Below are 22597 nucleotides of genomic sequence, written 5' to 3' on the forward strand. Positions count from 1 at the left end.
TATTCACAGTCTTCTGTTAGTTAAGAGTTTGACTGCATCTGATAGGATACCCCATTAAAGGAAGGCTATTTAAGTTTAGGAACTCATTAACAAATGATTTCGTACGTCCAGTGCTTGAATTTTTGTCCTATGGCTCTTCTGAACAAGTACGTCTGCAGTTATTATCTGACGTGCAGATTAGAGACTTCTCCATATATAATTTGGTACATGATCAAGCCTAACAGTATGGTGCTTTAATATCTGTTTTTTATATTTCCAAATAAATACAGGTTATGGATTTGTGTTAGTATTATTTTAATTTACTGTTTTCAGAAAAAGTATTCTCATAAGACATTCTGTACTGTTGGCCATGTGCTGTCTGCACAATAGACACATACATGTATTTGTATTGAATGACTGGAGCAGTGGAAACGTAATTTCTGCCAGAACCCAATGTCCTGCAAGACAGGAAAGAGAGAAGAGAGGGATCAAAGCAGTGGTTCTTAGGCTTCCTGATCAGAAATTTAGGGAAGAGATTTCTTGGTAATATTCCAGCTTTGAACATTACTACTGCTCTAGCACCATGGTCAAGTAGACCTAAACTGATGTTAGTATAAAGATTCATCAATGTTAAAATAATGTATACCAGACTTTTTCTTTCTTTTTTTTTTTGTCAAGCTATTAAGATTCAATTTGTCCATATAAAGTCAGATTTTGAAGCAAGATACTGTTGATCAGTGAATACGTCTTTCCTGTTGCAAAGTAGATCTCAATTGAGCAGGAACAAGGAGATCCTGCTGCTCAGTCACAAGTGTCGTCTTACTGAGAGCATGCTGCCTGGTTGTGAAGCACTGATTTGGGAGCTCATAGGCGGCTTTTGGGCACCAGTGCCACTCACAAGTTGCTGCAATTCAAGTTCTTCTATGTATTTCTCAAATCTGCTTTTTTTGATTCCTGTGCAAAAGTTCCTGATTCTTTGCACGGTCCACAGGGACCACAGGCATTAGACAATATGGGAGTCTCCAGAATATAACATGACAGTGCTTTGTGATTTGAGTATATGTAAGTTCTGATAAATACGTACCTTTCCAGTTAGACTTTCTAAGTGCTTTGTTTTCTTAATGTCATGTTAACTCGTTTCTTCATGCTAAAATTTATACAGAAGTCCAGATTCTTGTTTTATTTTGGGTTTTAAATCTAGTTCTTGGTAACAGAAAACTTGGTCAAACTCCCATTGAAGGTATTGGGCATTTTTACTTATCTGTTAATCATCGATGACAATTTTCTGCATCGTCAGCTGAAATAACTGTTACAAGATTTTTATATCTGTGAACAACGTTGAAATCACAGCAGATACCCTGTGGATGAATACCTGATTTAAAGACAAACAAACAAACAAAACAACAAAAAACCCCAACACCAAAGAAATACCCAGTGTAAGTTACTCTTTTATCTTTCAATATGTACAGTGAAGACTGGCAAATGTCGGGATCAGGGTCAGTATCGGGAACTGGTTCCGATTCTGAATCAGAGGAAGATGGGGAGAAAAGCAGTTGCGAAGAGAGCGAATCTGACTATGAGCCAAAAAACAAGGTTAAAAGCCGTAAACCTCCAACCAGGTAAGAAGTCATGCATTTGGATACTGTGGTACTATTTCTAATAAGCAATTGAGTATTTGCTACCATTGTACACGTGAATGAAAACATTCTTATTTAAAAAAAAAAATTGTGTTGGTTGGGTTTTTTAGCTACATAAGATGTTAATATAGTAATGCTTTCTAGTGAATACCTTCCTGTCTACTGTAACTGAAAGTGGAGTAACTGAGCATTCATGAAATACGTGTGTTCAGAAAGCAATACAGAAGATTTATAGCTGTCCCTGTTTAAACATCAGTATTGTTTATACCTTATTGTCTTCAAGAATTAAGTCAAAAAGTGGGAAAAAGGGTGCAGTACTGAAAAAGAGGCAGCTTGATTCATCAGAGGATGAGGAAGAGGAGGAGGATGATGATGATGATGATTATGATAAGAGAGGATCTCGTCGCCAGGCAACGGTCAACATTAGTTACAAAGAAGCTGAAGAAACCAAGACAGATTCTGATGATTTGCTTGAAGTTTGTGGAGAAGATGTCCCACAACCTGAAGAAGATGAATTTGAAACTATAGAGAAGTTCATGGATAGTCGAGTTGGCCGAAAAGGAGGTATTTTTTTGTGTGTCCATGTTCTTAAGATCCTAGAGTGGATTGTGGTGCAACTTCAGCAAATGTTCTCAGTTGTAGGTCACCTCTGGGGTTTATAAACGGCAGTAATTTTAAAATTATCAAAAAGTCATCTTGTTTTGTCTTTCGTATTTGTAAGGATGTTCCTTTTTGAAGTCCCTTCTAAGTGTTGCAAAGTAAAATGCAGAAGAATTGCATATCTAAGTAGAAAATAAAAATGAAGTGGAAGATAGCTCTGTATTGCATAAGTGCGTACCATATTGTTATGCCACTGTTTGTACTGTTTAGTGTTATTTGATCAGTATAGATTATATACAGTGGAGTGGAGAAAGTAGAATAGATAGGAGAGCTGACTAGTAACTTGAACCCTGAATGGATTACTCTTAAAAGTTTATTTTGTGAATAGTGGTAGGCATGTCATACTTCCAGCAATAATGGGATCCAGCATCTAGCAGTTCTCCTTATGTGTTTGAGTCTGCAAATTAGGATTCTGATTATAAAAACAACCCCCCAAAATACCCCAACCCTGGGCCCCTTGCACTTCAGAGCTACCGTTCTCCATTAGTTATACCCCAATCGTTAAAGTTTCTGGCACATCTCAGAACTTGCACTCTTCCTTTAAACTTTCTTCTCCCATGCTGTCCCAAATTCTAGTGTATCCTGCTCCAATGCATGGTGTAACTGCTGTAGTCAAAACCAAGCTTCTTACATTCTTCCTGCCCAGATGACGTTGCTGCTGGTGCTGTCTTTTGCAGTTGCCACTCTGTGGCTTTATCTGGTCCCTGGAGCTTGCTGTGATCATTGCCTTACCTGGCTGTCTTCAGAAATGGGCCTGTTTCCTGCTGCTAGTGTGCTTCAGCTGTGATACAGACTGTACTTCATTAAAAATTTTCCCAGATAAGATAACAAAGGCAGAAAAAGTAGTAAAACATGTTTAGGAAGAAATAGATTTATTGTGTCCCTTAGAAATAGGTTATTGATATCTTAGGGCTGACCAAGCATGATAGATGTCCTTTGTATGCTCAGAGATGAGTGTAATGTAATAGAGAAGACAACAAGCAGTGTTAGTGGAGCATTGCCTGGTGATCACTTTAAAAACTAGGAATGCAAAAAAATTCTCACGAGGAAAGATAAGATATTGTAGGTTAGGTGCAGAAGTTTTATTTGCCTTTTTGATTCTCTTTTGACTACTTGTGCATGTATTAACATATCTATGTCATAATCATTCAAATAAGAGTAATGACATGAGAGATGTAGATAACTAGCCAAGTATATGCTCATCTAAAAGTATCACTAATTACTTTCTGCACTACATTTCTTACTGGTTAACTTATGACAATGCACACTTAATTAAGGCTTATGATGTGGTTTCTTTCTCAGCCACGGGTGCTGCAACCACCATCTATGCAGTTGAGGCAGATGGTGACCCAAATGCTGGGTTTGAAAAGTCAAAGGAGCCAGGAGAAATACAATATCTTATTAAATGGAAAGGCTGGTCACACATCCATAACACTTGGGAAACTGAGGAAACGCTCAAGCAACAAAATGTTAAAGGAATGAAGAAACTGGACAACTATAAGAAAAAGGATCAGGAAACAAAACGATGGTGAATATTTTCATGTAGACTTCCATGATACTTGTTTTGTAACAATGTACATGTTCTGTTGTATTTCTGAGACCTGTTATATCCAGGGCATAATTTCAAGTGTCTACACAACAGAAAGACAACCTTCAAAGGCTGAAGCCTCTTTAACATGTTCCTTTAACATAATCTTCTGAACCTGGTTTTAGTGTGTGTGTTGTAAATGGAGTTTTAACAAGATGGGTAGTTTTAAAAATAAATGATAAATTGTACTTTTTACTAATTTTGTGGTTATTCTTTGATCAGAGTTCTTCAGGAATCACTGCAGAGATTAATCTGATGGCTTATGGGCCGAGAAAATACTAAAGAATTCCATTTTCTTGGCTCAAACCTGAGAAGAAAAACCTGAAGAAATCCATACATTTTAAATTCACCTTTTTGGTGTTCAGTTTTATTAGTATGTTTAAAATTATTGGTTAATACTGGTGGGATTTTTAGCAAATTAATAATAATATGAATTCTTATAGAGTGAGCTACCCTGAATACTGTTCCAGGAAGATAGCCTGTAAAGTATACTGCTTCCTGTTGAATTAGCTGCATGACTACCAGTAGCTGTAGTAGCTGTGTCTCTTGATAAGCATTCTCGATGCTTAATGATGAGGCACATAAACCAGATACAACAATTTTGTAGTAGGAATTTCTAAGTTGTCCCTTCAAAGAAGCTCTCTAAGCAACGTTTCTGTGATGCATACATTCAGGGCTTTAGAGTTGCCAAATTTTCTTAGTTTTAGAACGCTACAGTGTAATAAGTGTTGTAAATTAATTCCCACTACAGGCTGAAAAATGCTTCTCCAGAAGATGTGGAATATTACAACTGCCAGCAGGAGCTTACAGATGATCTGCATAAACAGTACCAGATAGTGGAAAGAATAATTGGTATGTTACAAACTTGCAGACAGAAAACAGTGTTGAGAATTCTCTATGTTCACTGTTTATATATTGCTTTTGTAGTTAAGAAATTTAGAATATGACTATCACTAAGTTTTTAATCCAAAACTAAACTTTGGATGAAGAGAAAAGTTGTCATAACGTCTGTATTATGAAGCTAGCTTATGTTGTCTTATTACCTAAAGTGAGTTTTTTCATAAGATACAGAAGTAAAATGCTGATCAGATATCTGTGGTGCATTTCTGTAGCTCATTCAAATCAGAAATCAGCGGCTGGTTATCCAGACTACTACTGTAAGTGGCAGGGTCTGCCTTATTCAGAATGTAGCTGGGAAGATGGTGCGCTCATTGCCAAAAAGTTTCAGGCACGCATTGACGAGTACTTTAGCAGAAATCAATCCAAGACCACTCCCTTTAAGGACTGCAAGGTGAGTATGTAATTTGCAGTGGATTAGTTGTACTGGGTCTGTCTGGGATGGAGTTAATTTTCTTCATAGCAGTCTACATGGCCCGTGTTTTAAATTTGTGACCTAGACAGTGTTGATAACACATTATTGTTTTGGCTGTGGCTGAACAGTGCTTGCACGGTGTAAAGGCCGCCTCTGTTTCTTGCTGTGCCCTTCCCACCGTGAGTGGGCTGGGAGGGAAGACAGCCATTACAGCTAACCCTAACTAACCAAAGAGATATTCCATGCCATTTAATGTCATGCTTAACTGTAAAACTGGGTGGGCTGAGCAGGGGCTTCGAAGGTAGCTGTTGCTTGGAGACTTCATGATCATCAGTCTCCTGGAGAATTAAGGTGACTCTCTTTCTGTCACTTGTGGGGTTTTTTTGGTTGTGGGTTTTTGTTTTGATTGGTTGGGTGTTCTTCTTTCACCCAGTAAACCCCTTTATTTGACCCACAAGTTTTTCTCACTTTTGCCTTCAGTTCTGTCCCATGTCCCGCTGGGGTGGGGAGTGAGTAGGCAGCTGGGTGGCGGCTTAGCCGCTGGCCAGGTTCAAGCCACCGGATCAATTGTGATAATAAAAATCTGAAAATCTTCTAAGAATCCAGAGATAAGATACCTATTATGAAATAATTTTTGAAGGTTGCTCAGAATAGTAATAATGATATATAGTAATATATGTGGAAAATATCACTACTAAGTAGCTTTTTGTCGATAAAAAGCGTTTTTACTGGCATTCAAAGATGGACTTGTTTAGTATTGTAGTTCATTTTAAAAATAAACTTTGAGTGAGTTAATGTCATTCCCATTGTGAAATTTAGATTAGCAATCAAACTTAATTTCATCTTGCAAATTGGTTCATGTTTTTATATGGCTTAGTTTTCATTGGTGGATAAAGACTAGACTTGGTGACCCAGTAGATCCCTACTGCTATTTTTCTATAGGAAGACATCTTGGTGACTTCAGTTAGTAGTAGGACTGATGATCAGTTTGCTTTTGACAGGTTTTAAAGCAGAGGCCAAGGTTTGTTGCACTAAAGAAACAACCATCATACATTGGAGGACATGAAAGTTTAGAGTTAAGAGATTATCAGCTAAATGGATTGAATTGGCTTGCTCACTCCTGGTGCAAGTAAGTGTAGTCTGAAATGAGTTTTCTGTTTGTAAATTGTAAGCATTTGTAAAACTTTGAAATTGATTTTTCTGTTATTTTTTTTGAAGGTGGAGGGTTTCATACAGTAGCCTCAAAGTAGAGGTCTGAGGGGAGTTGTTTTGCTCTAAGTAGTACCAAAGCTTATAATTCCATGGCTGTTCTCAAAAAACAGCTAAGCTCTGTTGTTGCTTTGCTTTTATTTTCATATGGGGTTAAGTCATATTTTTTTTTAAAAAAAAAAAAAAGAACCTACAACAGTAAAACCAAAGCAAACGCTTCTGAAATGTCAACGTTGGTGTTATACTTTTAAAATTAGACTGATGAGGAATACTTGCAAGCTTTTTGTTAATTTAATTCAAGTATTAAGAAGGGAGATGAGAGGTGGAAATTGTTTTTATGGGAAAACCATGGAAATAAACTTCTTCAAGATGTATATTTGCAAAATCTTGAAAAATTGTATGAGTAGTTTTTATGCTCAAAAGACAATAATTTCTTCTTGCTCAATTCCTCCCCATTTTTTTTATTTATTTATTTTTTAGAGGGAATAGCTGTATTCTCGCAGATGAAATGGGCCTGGGTAAAACAATACAAACAATTTCTTTTCTGAACTACCTGTTTCACGAACATCAATTGTATGGCCCTTTCTTGCTGGTTGTGCCACTTTCTACCTTGACATCTTGGCAAAGAGAGATTCAAACTTGGGCTCCTCAGATGAATGCTGTAGTTTACTTAGGAGATATAACTAGCAGAAATATGGTGAGTATTTCTCTTTATCACTGGAAAGGCTTGTAGATAAACAAGTCTCACTTCATATTCCTATCCTCTGCTAATCTCCATATTTTGGTTAGGACTGAGCAAATACCGAGCAACTAGGTGTTTTAAGGTGCTAATTGAAAGTTTGATTTTTGATCTGATATATATGTGTATGAAAGATTCCTTCCTCCTCAACAGCGAATAGGATTAAAAATTTAGTCTTGCATTTGAAAACATAGTATCTTCTGCCATTTGATTATTTAGGTGAATGTAGTAAAAATAAATACGTAAACCAGTCACGATCTTAATTTATCTCTGGAAAGGTTGTTGTTTGTTTTCTGAATGTTAGTAATCTTACCTATTAAAGTGAAACATGTTGTGTAGAAATTCTTTGCTGTTTATTCAGAAGTTTAAAAAAATTTTTTTTAGAGTATGTAGGCAGGTTGGAAGTTCAGTCTTGTGTGTATTAATATGTTGTGCTTCTGTTTTGTGTTAATATTATTGTATGTCTTTAAACATTTACATTACTGCAGTACTTAAATTCATCCCAGTCAGCAAGATCTTTTTTTCTTTAGCTTATACTTCACTTGATTCTTTTTCTAGATAAGAACTCATGAATGGATGCATCCACAGACCAAACGATTAAAATTTAACATACTTCTAACAACATACGAAATTTTGCTAAAGGATAAGGTAATTGCACTTCTTCAGGGAGATAAAAATCATTTCTGCAGTGTAGAACTCTCTTTAGGCTTGCATGTATTTGGTTTGTGGACCATTAAATTTATGGAGAGTTTCATAGTTTTGCTTTTGGAACTATGATAGTGAGTGTTTGTGTTTTTGCCTTTTTTTTTTGTGGGCATTGGTTTTTAAGCACACCTAGGTATTCTGTATGTGTGGTGAGGCTTTCAGCCTTTTTGCATTTCATTAAGTGGATAGCACTTCTTTTTCTCTGTTTTGGTTGGAATTCTCACTGCTGTAGTAATGTGCTCCCATGTTCAAGAGCTCTACTTCTTTGCCAGCCACCATGAGGGAACTGAAAAAGAACCCAGCCCCTAGCCCCAAACGTGATACAGAACTCTGAAATCGCATATAGTTTTTCTTTGTTATTGTGCATACAGTAGTATGTGTACATGTATTTATACTGTCTCCATAGTGGTAGCACAGAGAATTATTGTTAATCCTTCTAACTGTATATGGAAATTTTTATAGATAGGCAAGAAGCAGAACATTTTTACTTCATTTGTTTGTACATGGTGGGAAGAAAGGGTCAATGGTGATTTTTTTTTTTATTTTTTTTTTTCCCTGTCATGTAAAAATTAATGTGAGTCAGACTTTTCACCATTTTTTTCCTTTTAAATTTAATTGATACTTTCTTGGGATGCTTGCACAGCTTTTCATTGAATCTGGCAAATCTAAAAGCTATAATTAGTACTAAAAGCATACAGCCGTCCATATTTTATTGAAAATAAACCAGAAAGTGATGGTGTTTGTAGCTTGATTGTAAGATGTGGGAAATCATGCAATGTGTTTATTTGTGTAATGTTCCCCCCCTCCTCCATTTCTTTAAGTCATTCCTTGGTGGTCTGAATTGGGCATTCATAGGAGTTGACGAAGCTCATCGTTTAAAAAATGATGACTCTCTTCTGTACAAGACTTTAATTGACTTTAAGTCTAACCATCGTCTTCTTATTACTGGAACGCCTCTGCAAAACTCCCTCAAAGAGCTTTGGTCTTTGTTGCACTTCATCATGCCAGAAAAGTAAGGAAGAGTTTTACATGATTCTTTTAAACATTTTTTTGGTCAAGTTTGTTATTGTGAAGTAGTGTAGTGATTTGAGAATCCATAGACGTAGAGAATCATACTGAAAAATAATTTAAATATTCTATATAAAGTAGATGCATGAATTTTTTTCATGCTGCTGCTGGTAAGTAACGCTGGTAGCAGTTGTCACCCTTTTCCATTTTAGCAGTCAAAAAAAATGATGGATTGATTTATGGGTCAGAATTTGGAAAAAAGGCTTCATCTTAGCCTAGGAGGAAAACCGTATGGATTTGCTCCGGGGAAATAGAATGGCATCTTTTCTGTGTTAGTACTATTAATGAAAACAAACTTGTACCAAGATGCCTGATATCCTGGTTTTCTCTTATGGTTTGCATACAGTAAGCTTACTGTATTGACCTTGTTTTGTACTGACCTTTGTTTATACCTAAGATAAATTACAGCTCATTTGTGAGATCGTGTGTTCCTGTCAGACATCTTGTAAATGCCAAGCACCATAGCTCCATTTAATTTGAGCTATGGATTGTAGTGACATCTTCAGAACCTTACAAGCAAAGTCACTATGGTCTGGTACCCATTCTTCATTTGATTATCATGTCTGTTCTCGTAGTGTTTTAGCAGAGGATAGTTATTGTTTCGGCTAGACCACACAAGCTGCAAAACGTATCTTAAGTATTCTCTTCTTCCCTTGCACACCCTCCAACCATGCGGCTGGCTTTTCATGCTGCTCTTGATAAATGTAATAATGGAATTTTGTATTTCCACTGGGGAAGTCAAAATTCAGTAGTTTTCATTCTGTAAATGTTTTTGGAAAATTCCATTCTTCTATCTACAGGGAAAGTATTTGGAATGTCTTGTGAGATTAAAATTCAGAAATTGGATAAATTAAACAGAAAGGAATGGGGAAGAAACCCAAATGTGTGTGTGTGTTTTTGTGGTATATTTATACATTTTCTGTGTTTGTGTTATCTTCTTGAATTTTGCTTCTTCAGGTCATTCACATTATGTCACTATTTTGCACTCATTCTTTATTATGTTCAAGGTTTTCCTCCTGGGAAGATTTTGAAGAGGAGCATGGCAAAGGGAGAGAGTATGGTTATGCAAGTCTTCACAAAGAACTTGAACCGTTTCTACTGAGAAGAGTTAAAAAAGATGTAGAAAAGTCTTTACCTGCTAAAGTTGAGCAAATTCTGAGAATGGAAATGAGTGCATTGCAGAAGCAATATTATAAGTAAGTAACACTACTTTGTAAATTGTGCTGTTTTAGTGATACGTCTACATGCAATTTACTGGAGTATAATAGTTTTTATAATGCAATTTGAACTTGAGGCTTCTAGGGTTTGACAACAGTAAAGTTCTGTGAAGCATGGACTCAAGAACTACGCTGATCTGTTTATTCATGTAACTTCTTTTGTTAGGCATCCTTGTACATTCTTTTGGGAGCTGCTTTTTTTTCTTTAGCTTTTGTATATTTTGAGAGCTTACACCTGTCTTGCTTCCACATATAGTTAGAAATTACTTATATTGTACATCTTGTATCGTAGGTGGATTTTAACCAGGAATTATAAAGCCCTCAGTAAAGGTTCAAAAGGCAGTACCTCAGGCTTTTTGAACATAATGATGGAACTCAAGAAGTGTTGTAACCATTGCTACCTCATTAAACCACCAGATGATAATGAATTCTATAATAAACAGGAGGCCTTACAGGTAATGTCACTTTTTAATTAAAAAAAAAAGTTCTGTTTTACTTTAATTATTTACACAATTTTATAGTGCTCTGTCAGTTTATTAATTCTTATTGAAGTACATTAAGAAAAAACAGGTTCTCTGGAAAATGGGCATCCTGGGTTTTACAGGTAAGTGAATTGATTTTTGTTTCTTAATTGGAACTGAATAATGGGGCTTTGAGAGACATGGTCTAGTGGGAGGTGTCCCTGCTCATGGCAGGGGCTTGGACCTATATGATCTTAAGGACCCTTCCAACCCAAACTGTTCTATGAATCTATGATTCTCTGACTAAATAAAATATCCCTGATTTTAATTACAATCAAAGTAAAAAGGAAATAGTTTGAAACAGGCTGTGTATTTTCATGCAAAATAGTCTTGAGACCTATTTTAAACCAAAGTAAAATAAAGGAGCTAAGCAAGGTAAATGTAATGTGAGTGGCAGTGATACACCAGCAATCTATGTGATAGCAGGAAGTGATCTATAGAATGCTTTTAAGCTTTTTTCTGTAATCAAATACTGTTCTTGATATGCCTGCAAACAACAAAAGTGAAAGGAAGTAAAAGTAAAAAGGATCTAAAGCTCAGTCTGATTTTGTTATTTTTGTTGTAACAGATGAAAACAATTATCATCCCCACCAAAGACAGTGTGTTTTATTTTTTTTTTTAAGTTTTGACTAATATTTGTACCGAAACTGTTGAGCAGCCCAGCAACAGATAAGAAAACTGTTGTTGTTAACACAGTTTACACCCACATAAATATTTAGAAAGATGATTTTTTTTTTTTTTCTGTAAGCTTTCAAGTAGACGATTTAAATACCTTCCCAAAGCTACTAGTTTGTGCAGTGACAAGTGTCCGCCTTCTTTCTGGCATAAAGTATAGAAGCACATAGCTCAAAAAATAGCATTCTCCAAAATTCTGTCCCACGTGAGGCCTAACATTTTCAACATTAAATTTCACATTTGCTTGAGTTTCTGTTCTGGTGATTCCCAATAGAGCTGAGAGGGATTGTCCTGGTTTTGCCAGATTGGCCAATCAGAATGACAGATGGCCCTCCCCCCTGCTCTCTCTCCAAAGAGAGGAGAGGAAGAGATAAAGAGATCTACGAGTTTAGAAAAAGAACTAAACTACTTTAATGAAAATCTTAATAAATAAGAAAATAGTAAATAATAACAGAATTTTTTTAAAAAGTATACAATATATGCAAAACCGTATCCAGCTCCCAGGGTGACGATCACGTCGCCAGCCAACACAGGGAAAGTCTTAGACTGGAGTCAGCAACAGACAGGAGCTGAATTCCGGATCTGGAGTCAGGAATGCCCAGATCGGGATCAAAGGCAGACAAACAGAGAGAGTCCTCCTCAGACGATGGCCATTGAAGAACAGAGAGCTGACCTTTTGATCCCTCAGCTTTTATACTGAGCATGGCAGATAGGGCGGAATACCCTGTTGGTCAGTTTGGGGTCACCAAAACTGTCCTGTCCCCTCCTTCCTGCAGGTGGGACCCCTGTATGCTTCTCTGCCTCCGACCCTCTAACGGGGCAAGCAGCGACGTTAGCTGACCTTGGTTGTTATAGCAATAGGTATAAGCAAGAGCCTCTGTGCACACCATTCCTTGGTATAATCAGGTCTTACCACGCCGAGAGGGAACAGTTTCTGAACAACATGCTGTTACTTTCAGACTTTGGTCAGTTAGAAGAGGCTCAGCTAAAAAATAAAATTACAAAACAGAAAACTGGTTCTGTTTTACCTCAAACCAGGACAAGGATTAACGGGCTTTAGGTGGGTTACAGTGTTAAGCACCACAAACAAGATTCCTCTCACTTCATCTTTCCTGACAAACTTGATTGATAGGCATTGTTTAAAAATACTCAGAGGGTTAAGCAGCAGTACGTATTTCTTTTTAAAAGATGGGAAGTGAAGAGAAAGTAGTACTAAAGTAATTTTTTTTCAATCTTCTATTTTATTGGTTACCTAATTTTATTTTTTACTTGGCATAAAGAACTTGGGCCTGCATCACAACTTCTTAAATTTTTAAGCCCATGCATTTACTTAATGTTTTGATGAGATGTTAAGATGTGACTGTAAGAGAGGGAACTGGACAATGATTTCCTTTAAAAATATGTGAGTTGGTAAGCCTGTTGATTTCAGTTAGAATCAACTAAACAAAAACCAGAGTAAACTTTCATGTTCAGTTAACGCTGCATCCTAGTGAACTTATATAGCAGTATTGTCACGTGAATTTGGTGGATTGATTTTTTTAGTTCTAGGAGAGTATATATTGTATGCATGTTTTAAACTAAAATTTTGAAGGAATGTCAGAATTTGTCCTTTTTTTTTTTTTCTTCCCATGTCAATAGAAAGAAAAGCAAACCTCAGATGAATGTCTAACCAACTGCAGTGTTTATAGTGCTGTGATGAGCTTATTTTCTAATATGTATTTCTTGGGTTTTGCAGCATTTAATACGTAGCAGCGGGAAACTAATCCTTCTTGACAAGCTACTGATTCGTCTGCGAGAACGTGGCAACAGAGTTCTGATTTTCTCACAGATGGTGAGGATGCTGGACATCCTAGCAGAATATCTGAAGTATCGTCAGTTTCCCTTTCAGGTAAGAATCTTGGTGGTAGTAGCCAAGAAGCTTTGATCTTGAGTACAAGAAAAATCTTTTATTTACTTTGCTGGTGACAGAGCACTGGAACAAGTTGTCCAGAGGTTATGGAATCTTCATACTCTGTGACATTCAAAAGCCGCCGGGACCTGCCCTTGGGCAACCTGCTTTAGCAGGAGTTAGACAAGATGACCTCCAGAGGTCCCTTCCAGCTTTAACTGTTTTGTCATCATGGGATCTTTATCACTTTACTTAAGAAAAGATATAAGAAAATGTCATCTTTTTCTAGAAAGACTGGCAATTGCCATATACTAAACAGTATTTTGAAATTAAACAGATGAACTAAAAAATAATATGAAGTGTTGTGTTACTTCTATTTTTTTACTCCACATAACAGTTTTGGCAGAGAATCCAAGTTGCTTTCATTTTTAATATATTATAGGAATCTCTTTAACTATAATATTCAATCTCTTTAGAGACTTGATGGATCAATAAAAGGAGAATTGAGGAAACAAGCACTGGATCATTTTAATGCAGAAGGATCAGAGGTATGGTATTTTTTCCTAAGGAATCTGTTTCATTTTTTTCCACAAGAAATATAAAAAAACACTGCACAAAAATGAACGCTGAGACAAGTGAGGAACATATCAATAAGGTTGAAAATTCATTGTTATTGCCTAGGCTATAAGGTTTACATCTGGGCTTTTTTTTTCTCTAAGAAGCGGTTAAGTAGAAAACACATAACTTACGAAAAGTTATTATCAAAGTAATTTTAATTACTATATAAATGCTGCAGAAATTCAACCTCAGCTTTGTTGCTGTGTAGAATTTAATCCAGCAATGTTTACAAGAGCATTGAACTTACACAAGCAGTTAGCATCAAAAACATCCTCTGGCAATGGGCAGAACTAACGTGTACGTCCTTGCATGAGCAACGATTTTTAATTGTTTCAAATCTGGCCTCTGTTGTCTTCATTTGTTACACCTCCTTACTTGCCCTGGAAGAAATAGTGAAGAACTGATTTCTAGCCATTCTTTGTGAGCAACGTGTGAATATTTAGGTATCTGTTACAGATTCTTTCTTTTCTGGATCAGAAGATTTGGAGTTTATTTAGCATTCATAATATGCAAGCCATTACATACCTTTGACCAGCTTAAATCTTTTGTCCTACACTGGCAGATTTGGGGGAGGGGAGGTTGGCTTAGTTTTGGGTTTTTTGAATCAGTAATTGAAGGATAGTGTTTGCCAGTATTGCTGTTGAGCTTGTTTCTTCTGTGATGGAGGGAGAAGAACTTAAATCCATAACGTAAACTTCAGATATTTGTTAAATACAAAACTTTATTTCTCGTTCAAATTTCTGGCATAGATGTTTTTGCCTTTTTCTGAAATCTTTACAGTTACACTGTACGTTCTTTGAGTTGAAGAGGTATTTAAACTTCATGCATTTCAAAAATGGAGGCAAACTATGCATTTGTGCAGCAAAAAGATTCACAGTTGAATTTTTTATTTCTTTCTTGAAAATTTAGAACATTCTGTGTGGTTTTTGGCCATTACTGAGCTAAGGGCTACGTGGAAATTCTAACAGAATTCTCAGGATTCATCCCTGAGTGTAATAGTTTGCTGTTTCCTGGAACTGTACTGAGAATGGGGTTGTGGTTTGGGGTTTTTTTAACCTGTTTTGTTTTTTCTTGAATTTTATATGTTGATTTATGGCATGTCTCAAGATCCCTCTGCAGTCCTTCATAGTTGTCTCTGAATGAATAATTCTGTATCATCATCAGGCTTTTTCACCTCGTTGCTTATGCCATTTTCATATTGTCCGTGAATATGTTGAACAGCATTGAACCTGGCAGAAGACTTTTGCTTCCCATCTCTTAAGCAGTCGCCTGTACGCTCAGGCATCTTCCCTGCTCTGGCATGGCTGCTTAGTCTTCTAGGGCTTGTGGCAGGGGCCATGGGAGAGGGTCTTTGTAACATACAAGGCTTTAATAGTATGGGTTTTGTACTTTTTTTTGCCAGTCTTCTGTTTGGTTGGGATTTTTTAGTTGGTGATCATCTTGTAGGATGCTGCTTCCTTTAAACTGTTGATAAGTCAGTAACTATTTATGAAAGAAATTGATATCAATGTTTGCTTTATACTTAAAGAAGCTTTAACTATAGAACAGTTGTGGAATTGGTAGTATGTGATTTTGTAGTCTGTGCCACAGACTGCATAAACAAGCGTCTTATTGTTCCCTTATTTTATGATTTCAGGACTTCTGCTTTTTACTGTCTACCAGAGCTGGGGGATTAGGCATCAACTTGGCATCTGCTGACACTGTAGTTATATTTGATTCTGACTGGAATCCACAGAATGATCTACAAGCACAGGCTAGAGCGCATAGGATTGGACAGAAGAAACAGGTACACACATTCAGCTTTAAGCTCCAAACCTGAAGAAAGGTTCTATACAGTAGCTGTCCCCTCTCTGTCTGCACCATTCCGTCTTCGTGTGTTTTTGAGAATAACTAATACTTGCTGCCCATGTCCAAAAATGTTAGTAAAGCTCATTTAACTTTCTTTTTTTTAAATCTCCCTATGTGGAGCTGTGGTACGTGGATGGGAGAAGGAAAAGAGTTAAGGGCTTGTCTTTCCCACGTTCATTGGCATCACGTCATTCTAGAAAATAACTGCTACAGCAGGCACTTCCCCCTTCCTTAAACTTTTCTTAATTGTCTTCAAGTTTCTTTCTAGCAGAAGACATACAGTAATAATTGGAAATACAGCAGTTTTGCCTGTGGCCAAATCACTGAAGTTTAAAAAAGACAGGTCTAAGAGATTGTTTCTCTGTTTTTTCTTAATCCTTATGTAAAGACTGTGGTAGCATGATTGAACTAGTATTTCATATTGGAAAACAGTCAATAAATTCAGAAGGTATGTAATGAAGAATGAGATTTCTCCTTGTTGTTGATTACTTTTTTTTTTTAAATATACATAGGTTAATATTTATCGACTCGTCACAAAAGGATCTGTAGAAGAAGATATTCTTGAAAGAGCCAAGAAAAAGATGGTGTTAGATCATTTAGTAATTCAGAGAATGGACACTACAGGGAAAACCATACTACATACAGGCTCTACTCCTTCAAGGTATATTTGTATTTATTTCCATACCAATTTACCCTTAAGTATATTTGACAAGTAAGTAAAAATGTAAGTTATTTCACTTGGTTAATGAAAGGCAAAATGAAGTTAAATTAGTAAAGATGCAAAGTATATTGTCTTTATAGATTTTATTTGCATATTAAATATATATGGTAAAAAAATGCAGTTTTTATTTAACAGTAATAAGAAAGATTAACTGACTCATGATTATAGCGAAATTTTTCAAGTTACTAAGATAAAATGTTTTTCCTGAAACATCCTTTATTTCAGCTCAACACCTTTTAATAAGGAGGAGTTATCAGCAATTTTAAAGTTTGGTGCTGAGGAACTTTTTAAAGAACCTGAAGGGGAAGAACAAGAGCCCCAGGTAAGTAGTGTTTCTGGTCTAGATAGATAAAACAACCAAAAATATGTATGAATGATTTCATTATAAAGAGAAACTACTTTTCTCTTTTAGGAAATGGATATAGATGAAATCTTGAAGAGGGCAGAAACTCGGGAAAATGAGCCAGGTCCATTAACTGTAGGAGATGAGTTGCTTTCACAGTTCAAGGTATGGCTCTGTTCCCTCCCTCCTGCCACAATTACACTTTCCTTTATAAATGGACCTATTTTTCTTTCGTGTACCTGTCTGTCTCCATTCTTATGAAACAGATGTCTCAGTAAGTCAACCCTGTATGTCTTTTTACTTAAAATGTGGTTTCACTTACACAAAGTATCTACCATTAGTATAAACATTTAAAAATATATGATGTATTTTGCTAATAAAATAAGATATATTTATGAATGTGTTAATGATTAGAATTCTAGGTAGTTTTGTGTTTTATTTACCACCTTTGTTGTTAAGCAGCTGTGGATTTGTTGAATGCAAAATAGAAAGCTTGCATTTCTTAGTCAGTGACATCTAGAAATAGCTTTTAGCCCTAATGTAAACTTAAATGCCAGGTGTTATCAGTTAAATATATTATAATTTGAGTGCAAAAAAAAAAGGCAGAACATGATGTATTTGCTTAGATCAGCAGACTATTAAATAGCTGTCCTGCTGATTGTTCATTTGCATCGTACTTTGTTTTCTAGGGTGTATTAATGTTTGGTTAGTTTTATTATAGCTTCACATTAACTCAGGCACTCAATTGTTGTTAGCCTTTTTTTGAAGGAAGTTAAAAAACAATCATACAGCTATTGGGGAGGTGTTTCATTATGCATCTGTAGTAGTCAACTTTTAAAAGAAGAAAAAGATTCTCATCTTTTCTCATCGTAGCCCAGGTTGCGTGGAGTCTGTCTGTTTCATAAATGAATAAAAATACTTCCATTAGAGACAGTGTTTCACAACGCGTTTTGCATATATAAATTTTATATATATTATAAAACAATAGCCTATATAAAAATACGTAAAATATGCCATCTAGAAATTGTTTTTCTAAAATGTTAATTGCTCAGTTTTTTTTAAAATAAAGTCATGTATTGATTTGGTGAAAATACATATATTCTGATATACAAGGTGGCCAACTTTTCCAACATGGATGAAGATGATATTGAGTTGGAACCAGAAAGAAATTCAAGAAATTGGGAAGAAATAATTCCGGAACTCCAGCGGCGTAGAATAGAAGAGGAGGAAAGACAAAAAGAACTTGAAGAAATATATATGCTCCCAAGGATGAGGAACTGTGCAAAACAGGTGTCTCTTGGTTCTGGCTGACTTGTGCTTTTATGTTGCTGTTGGTTTACTCTGTTGGGAGTTGTTGGGTTTTGGGGTTGTTTTTTTCCTTTTCTCAACACATATTTCTGACGGGCTAGGTAAAACTTTACTTAGGTTTGTTAATCATATAGCTTTGAACTACTTATTCTGAAATTTCAGATCAGCTTTAATGGAAGTGAAGGGAGGCGCAGTAGGAGCAGAAGATACTCTGGATCTGATAGTGACTCCATCTCAGAAAGAAAACGGCCGAAAAAACGTGGAAGACCACGAACTATTCCTCGAGAAAATATTAAAGGATTTAGTGATGCAGAGATCAGGCGGTAAGATATGGGGGACATGCACATTTAAAAGGATAAGACAATTTTTATTGAAAGTACAGAAGGCGGTTAATTTCTCCTGAATTTTTGAAATTTTCGTTGTTCTCAGCATGTAATGTTTTCCCTTCTGTGCTTTGTGGTTCTGACATAGTGAACTGTTATGGCAAGATTCTGAATAGATTTTAATGAGGGATAAAACTAGGTTTGAAAAATATTCTAGATTGTTTTAAATTTGTTAATTACTGCAATCCATGAAGACAGTGATTTAAAAAAACAGTTGTTACAATGGGTGGGCTTTTCTTTTGACATACAAGCAAAATAATCTGCTTCCCATCACTTTATCCAAAAAATGCAGTCCTGAAAGAATATGTAAAACTTTTCTGGTGACAACTACAAAATTTTAGTGGGTTTTGTTTTCTTTTTAAGCTTCTTGACACAGTAATTGAATTACTGTTCTATCGTGCATTTTTTAAACTAAAAAAATATAAAATCCTATTTGAATCTTGTACAACAGGCACCTTCAATATTTGGTGCCAAAATATTTTTTTGGTAGAAGGAGAAGGAACTCTTGGTTTTCTGAAATCCTACTTTGCGTCTGAAATTCAAGTATGCATGTTTTCCTAAAATGCTGTAAAGCTTTAAAAAATATTTTTGGTTAGAGAAGTAACTTCAGTAATCTTTTTTGCCTTTCCATTTTTTCTAGCAACACAGCGAATTTGTACTTTTTTCAAGGCTGTTCCCATGCTTGCACTAGCAATTTGAGGCCTTAATTGTTGAGGAAATCTTCTTTCTTTTATTAAATTATTTTTATTTATTTTATTTTTATTTCACTTCCTTTCTATCACAGGCATCAGCAGTTTCTTTTCATTGCTTACACATTCCTACAGAGAGTATCTTTCATGTCATATTCTCCAAAATCTTCAAATCACCTATTGCAGGCTGCTTCTTTTACTATGTAAGGCATGATGTGCCCGAAATCTCTATTTACTGTAAATGCACATTAAATTTTTATGATTAGACACATCCAGCTGCTGAATCTTCCGTCTTGTGAAATTAGTAAAGCAATTTTGAAATAAATTGTACCCTCTATTGTTTTATTTACATCAGTTCTTAAGCCAGTAAAACTCTGACTTGGTTTGGGTTATCTGGATATAGTAAGCTGCCCTACCCTCTCTCTCTTTCTTTTTTTTTTTCCTTCCGTTGTCTGTATATCATTATGCCAAGATTAATAGTTGTATTAATAAAATTTTAAAACCAATGTAATTAGTTAAGAATACATTTAAATGGCTATTTTTTTTTTCCGTTACTAGGTTTATCAAGAGTTACAAGAAATTTGGTGGCCCTCTTGAAAGGTAAACTTGTTTGATTATTATTATTTCTGTATCAACTTCGAACCTTTGTTTCCATAAAAATTAAGAACAATATACCAAGAAACACTAGGCTAAAGAGAAGACAACAGTGTCTAGTCTTTTGTTTTCAGTATTACATGGCTGTCTTAATATCTTCCCTTCCTTCATGTATGGTATGGTATGTGTGCAACAGCCACACAATAAACTGTTCAATTTGCAGGACTGCTTTCTCTCTTTATACTTTACTTGCCGTCTTGTTTAATCTTCATTGGTGGTAATCATTCAGTTGTCTTGTTTGACAGCCTGTTGAAAGCCTATCAGTTTATCCACTGTGACCGTCAAAGTTAGTTTTGCATTTTCCTTATTGTCGTTTCTTATCTTTAAGCTTTCTTATTCTGTATTTTAAGAAAAGCTTACCGTCCTTATTTTCCTTATAAATATTTATATGAACATATGATACATAATCTTTCATCTTCTTTTTTTGAAGAAATGTACAGTAATTTAAATCAACACTATAAAGTTAGGGTTCTTTACAGTTCTTGGTGTATTGTCCTCTGATACCTGAATGACTTTTTTTTTTTTTTTCTCGGATCAAAACTGTACACAGCATAGTAAGTGCAGGTGACTGGTATCTTACGTGATCATTTCTCTATTTTCAAAGTCTGAAGCAGTCATTCACAGTTACTACAGTTTCACAGCTATAAAAATGTTTATTCTTTTATTACAGGTTAGATGCTGTAGCTAGAGATGCTGAGCTAGTTGATAAATCAGAGACAGATCTCAGACGTTTGGGAGAGCTTGTACATAATGGATGCATTAAAGCTTTAAAGGACAATTCATCTGGACAAGAAAGAGCAGGTACAATGTGTTCAGGGGGCTTAGGGGCACCACAAATGTCAGGAAGTCTGAATTATTCTTGCACTCTGATCTGATCATAACAGAAAACAGTTCTGTTGGGGGAAAATACAAACAAAAATGTTGGCATGCTGGATGATTTTAAAAAAGGGTTGTAAGAAGATTACTTTTTTTTTTTTTCCCCTTTCTGTGTGTGAATTCTCACTGGAGAAAGCAGTTTGGTTAAGAAAAGGTCATTCAGTATAATTAAAAGTTTGCTGCTATAGCATCAGTCTTACTTGTTTTCTTTACTTTTTTTGGTATGATATTTGTAAAGGTAGATATTTTAATAGCTTTGTCATTTTTTTTAAGGAGGTAGACTTGGGAAAGTTAAAGGCCCAACATTCCGAATCTCAGGAGTGCAGGTGAATGCAAAGCTAGTCATCTCTCATGAAGAAGAGTTGGCACCATTGCACAAATCCATTCCTTCAGATCCAGAAGAAAGAAAAAGGTATTGATTTATTATTTTTTTTAAAGGAAGTAGTAACTTAAATTTTTTTTCAAGTTTTACTAGCTATTTTCAGACAACATTGACTGAAAGCACACTGTGACAGCATTGTCCCTCTATTCCCTGTAAGGACTGGCAGCAGTAACCTGCTCCACATCTGTTCGTTTGCCTGTCTTCCTGTGCTGTAGAAGTCTGTACCGGTTTTGCCTTCTCAGTTGTATTTACTGAGGACTCTGTTCAGTTACTAATAATATGTGACACTATCTATCGAAGTGCAGCAGAGGTAGTTATTTCTGCCTCTGTACTTTTTCCCTTGCCACCTTGTCTGTCACAATCCCTAAACTATCCACTTAGTTAGCGGTTACACTTGGATGGTTGTTTATGCTTTTTTATTCATGGTTAGCCAAGTCTGTGGTACAGCTCATGGCCACAGACTTCGCCATGAAATTCTTCATATTTTAGTCGTAATCAGCTTTAAAATACATTTCAGTGGTGCTTTCAATAAATATTTTATAGAAATGTTAGGAGAACATAACGATAAGTATTTGGATTAATTTCCTAAATATACCAGCATCTTAGCAGAGAAAATAAATCTAGTTACATTACTTTTAGTATGCTCCTTTCCCCCTTGCTAAATGTCAAAAGTAAAAATCCCTTATTTGTCTTTAATTTATTTCTGCTAGATACGTCATCCCATGCCACACCAAGGCTGCTCATTTTGATATAGACTGGGGTAAGGAAGATGATTCCAATCTGTTAATAGGCATCTATGAATATGGTTATGGCAGCTGGGAAATGATAAAAATGGATCCTGATCTCAGTTTGACACAGAAGGTATGTCGTTATAACATTTCATAGAATCATTTAGGTTGGAAAAGACCCTTGGGATCATTGAGTCCAACCATCAACTCCACTCTACAAAGTTCTCCCTTACACCATATCCCCTAACACCACATCTAAATGAGTCTTAAACACATCCAGGGATGGTGACTCCACCACCTCCCTGGGCAGCCTATTCCAGTGTCTGACCGCTCTTTCTGTGAAGAATTTTTTCCTAATGTTCATTGAGGACTCTTGTTGTTTAGTTAATAATGCTACTAAAAACAGTTACTGAAAGAGCTCATTTTACGATAACTGAAATTGCAGGGACATTATACATCACTTGTACTTCTTAGTATCCGTCTTGTGCTATATTACTAGATTTTAAGGTCTTCTGTATTCAGTTGAAGTATTCCTTCTTGCAGTCAATTGTATTGCCGTGTTTCCATGTAGTTGGGACATCTGTCATTTGAATTTCTCTTTTAAGTATTTTGCTTCTCTATTTGAGACGTTCTAGTTTTGTTTAGAGATTTGATTAAGTTTCCCCACCCCACTTAATCCCCAGGTTCTTCACTTGAAGCTGTCTTTCCGTCACAGCACTGGTGAGCAATAGGTATTAAGGGAAAGACCAGAGCGAAGTAAACTTTGTGACAGTGCCAGCAATCTATGGCTTTGGCATTTGAGGAGCTAGGGTTGTGTCCAATTTCGTTCAATAACGATTCCTACTCCTG

General features: G+C 35.9%; 1 protein-coding gene across 2 annotated transcripts in view; it reads left to right on the forward strand.

Moving 5' to 3' along the window:
* The window catches only part of CHD1 (chromodomain helicase DNA binding protein 1), a 64603-nt gene that overhangs the window by 24731 nt on the left and 17275 nt on the right, over positions 1-22597 (forward strand). For both annotated transcript variants that reach the window (XM_063319455.1, XM_063319456.1), the window contains exons 6-28: positions 1449-1598; positions 1900-2180; positions 3579-3804; positions 4616-4716; positions 4977-5155; positions 6178-6305; positions 6866-7082; positions 7683-7772; positions 8651-8841; positions 9905-10093; positions 10407-10569; positions 13046-13198; positions 13675-13746; positions 15453-15602; positions 16177-16325; positions 16611-16707; positions 16798-16893; positions 17842-18018; positions 18199-18359; positions 19667-19708; positions 20433-20563; positions 20912-21050; positions 21731-21881. In XM_063319455.1, coding sequence (XP_063175525.1) covers positions 1449-1598; positions 1900-2180; positions 3579-3804; positions 4616-4716; positions 4977-5155; positions 6178-6305; positions 6866-7082; positions 7683-7772; positions 8651-8841; positions 9905-10093; positions 10407-10569; positions 13046-13198; positions 13675-13746; positions 15453-15602; positions 16177-16325; positions 16611-16707; positions 16798-16893; positions 17842-18018; positions 18199-18359; positions 19667-19708; positions 20433-20563; positions 20912-21050; positions 21731-21881 — 3433 coding nt within the window. The remainder of the gene's footprint in view (positions 1-1448; positions 1599-1899; positions 2181-3578; positions 3805-4615; positions 4717-4976; positions 5156-6177; positions 6306-6865; positions 7083-7682; positions 7773-8650; positions 8842-9904; positions 10094-10406; positions 10570-13045; positions 13199-13674; positions 13747-15452; positions 15603-16176; positions 16326-16610; positions 16708-16797; positions 16894-17841; positions 18019-18198; positions 18360-19666; positions 19709-20432; positions 20564-20911; positions 21051-21730; positions 21882-22597) is intronic.

Source organism: Chroicocephalus ridibundus, chromosome Z (assembly GCF_963924245.1).
Source record: "Chroicocephalus ridibundus chromosome Z, bChrRid1.1, whole genome shotgun sequence".
NCBI classification, from domain to species: domain Eukaryota; kingdom Metazoa; phylum Chordata; class Aves; order Charadriiformes; family Laridae; genus Chroicocephalus; species Chroicocephalus ridibundus.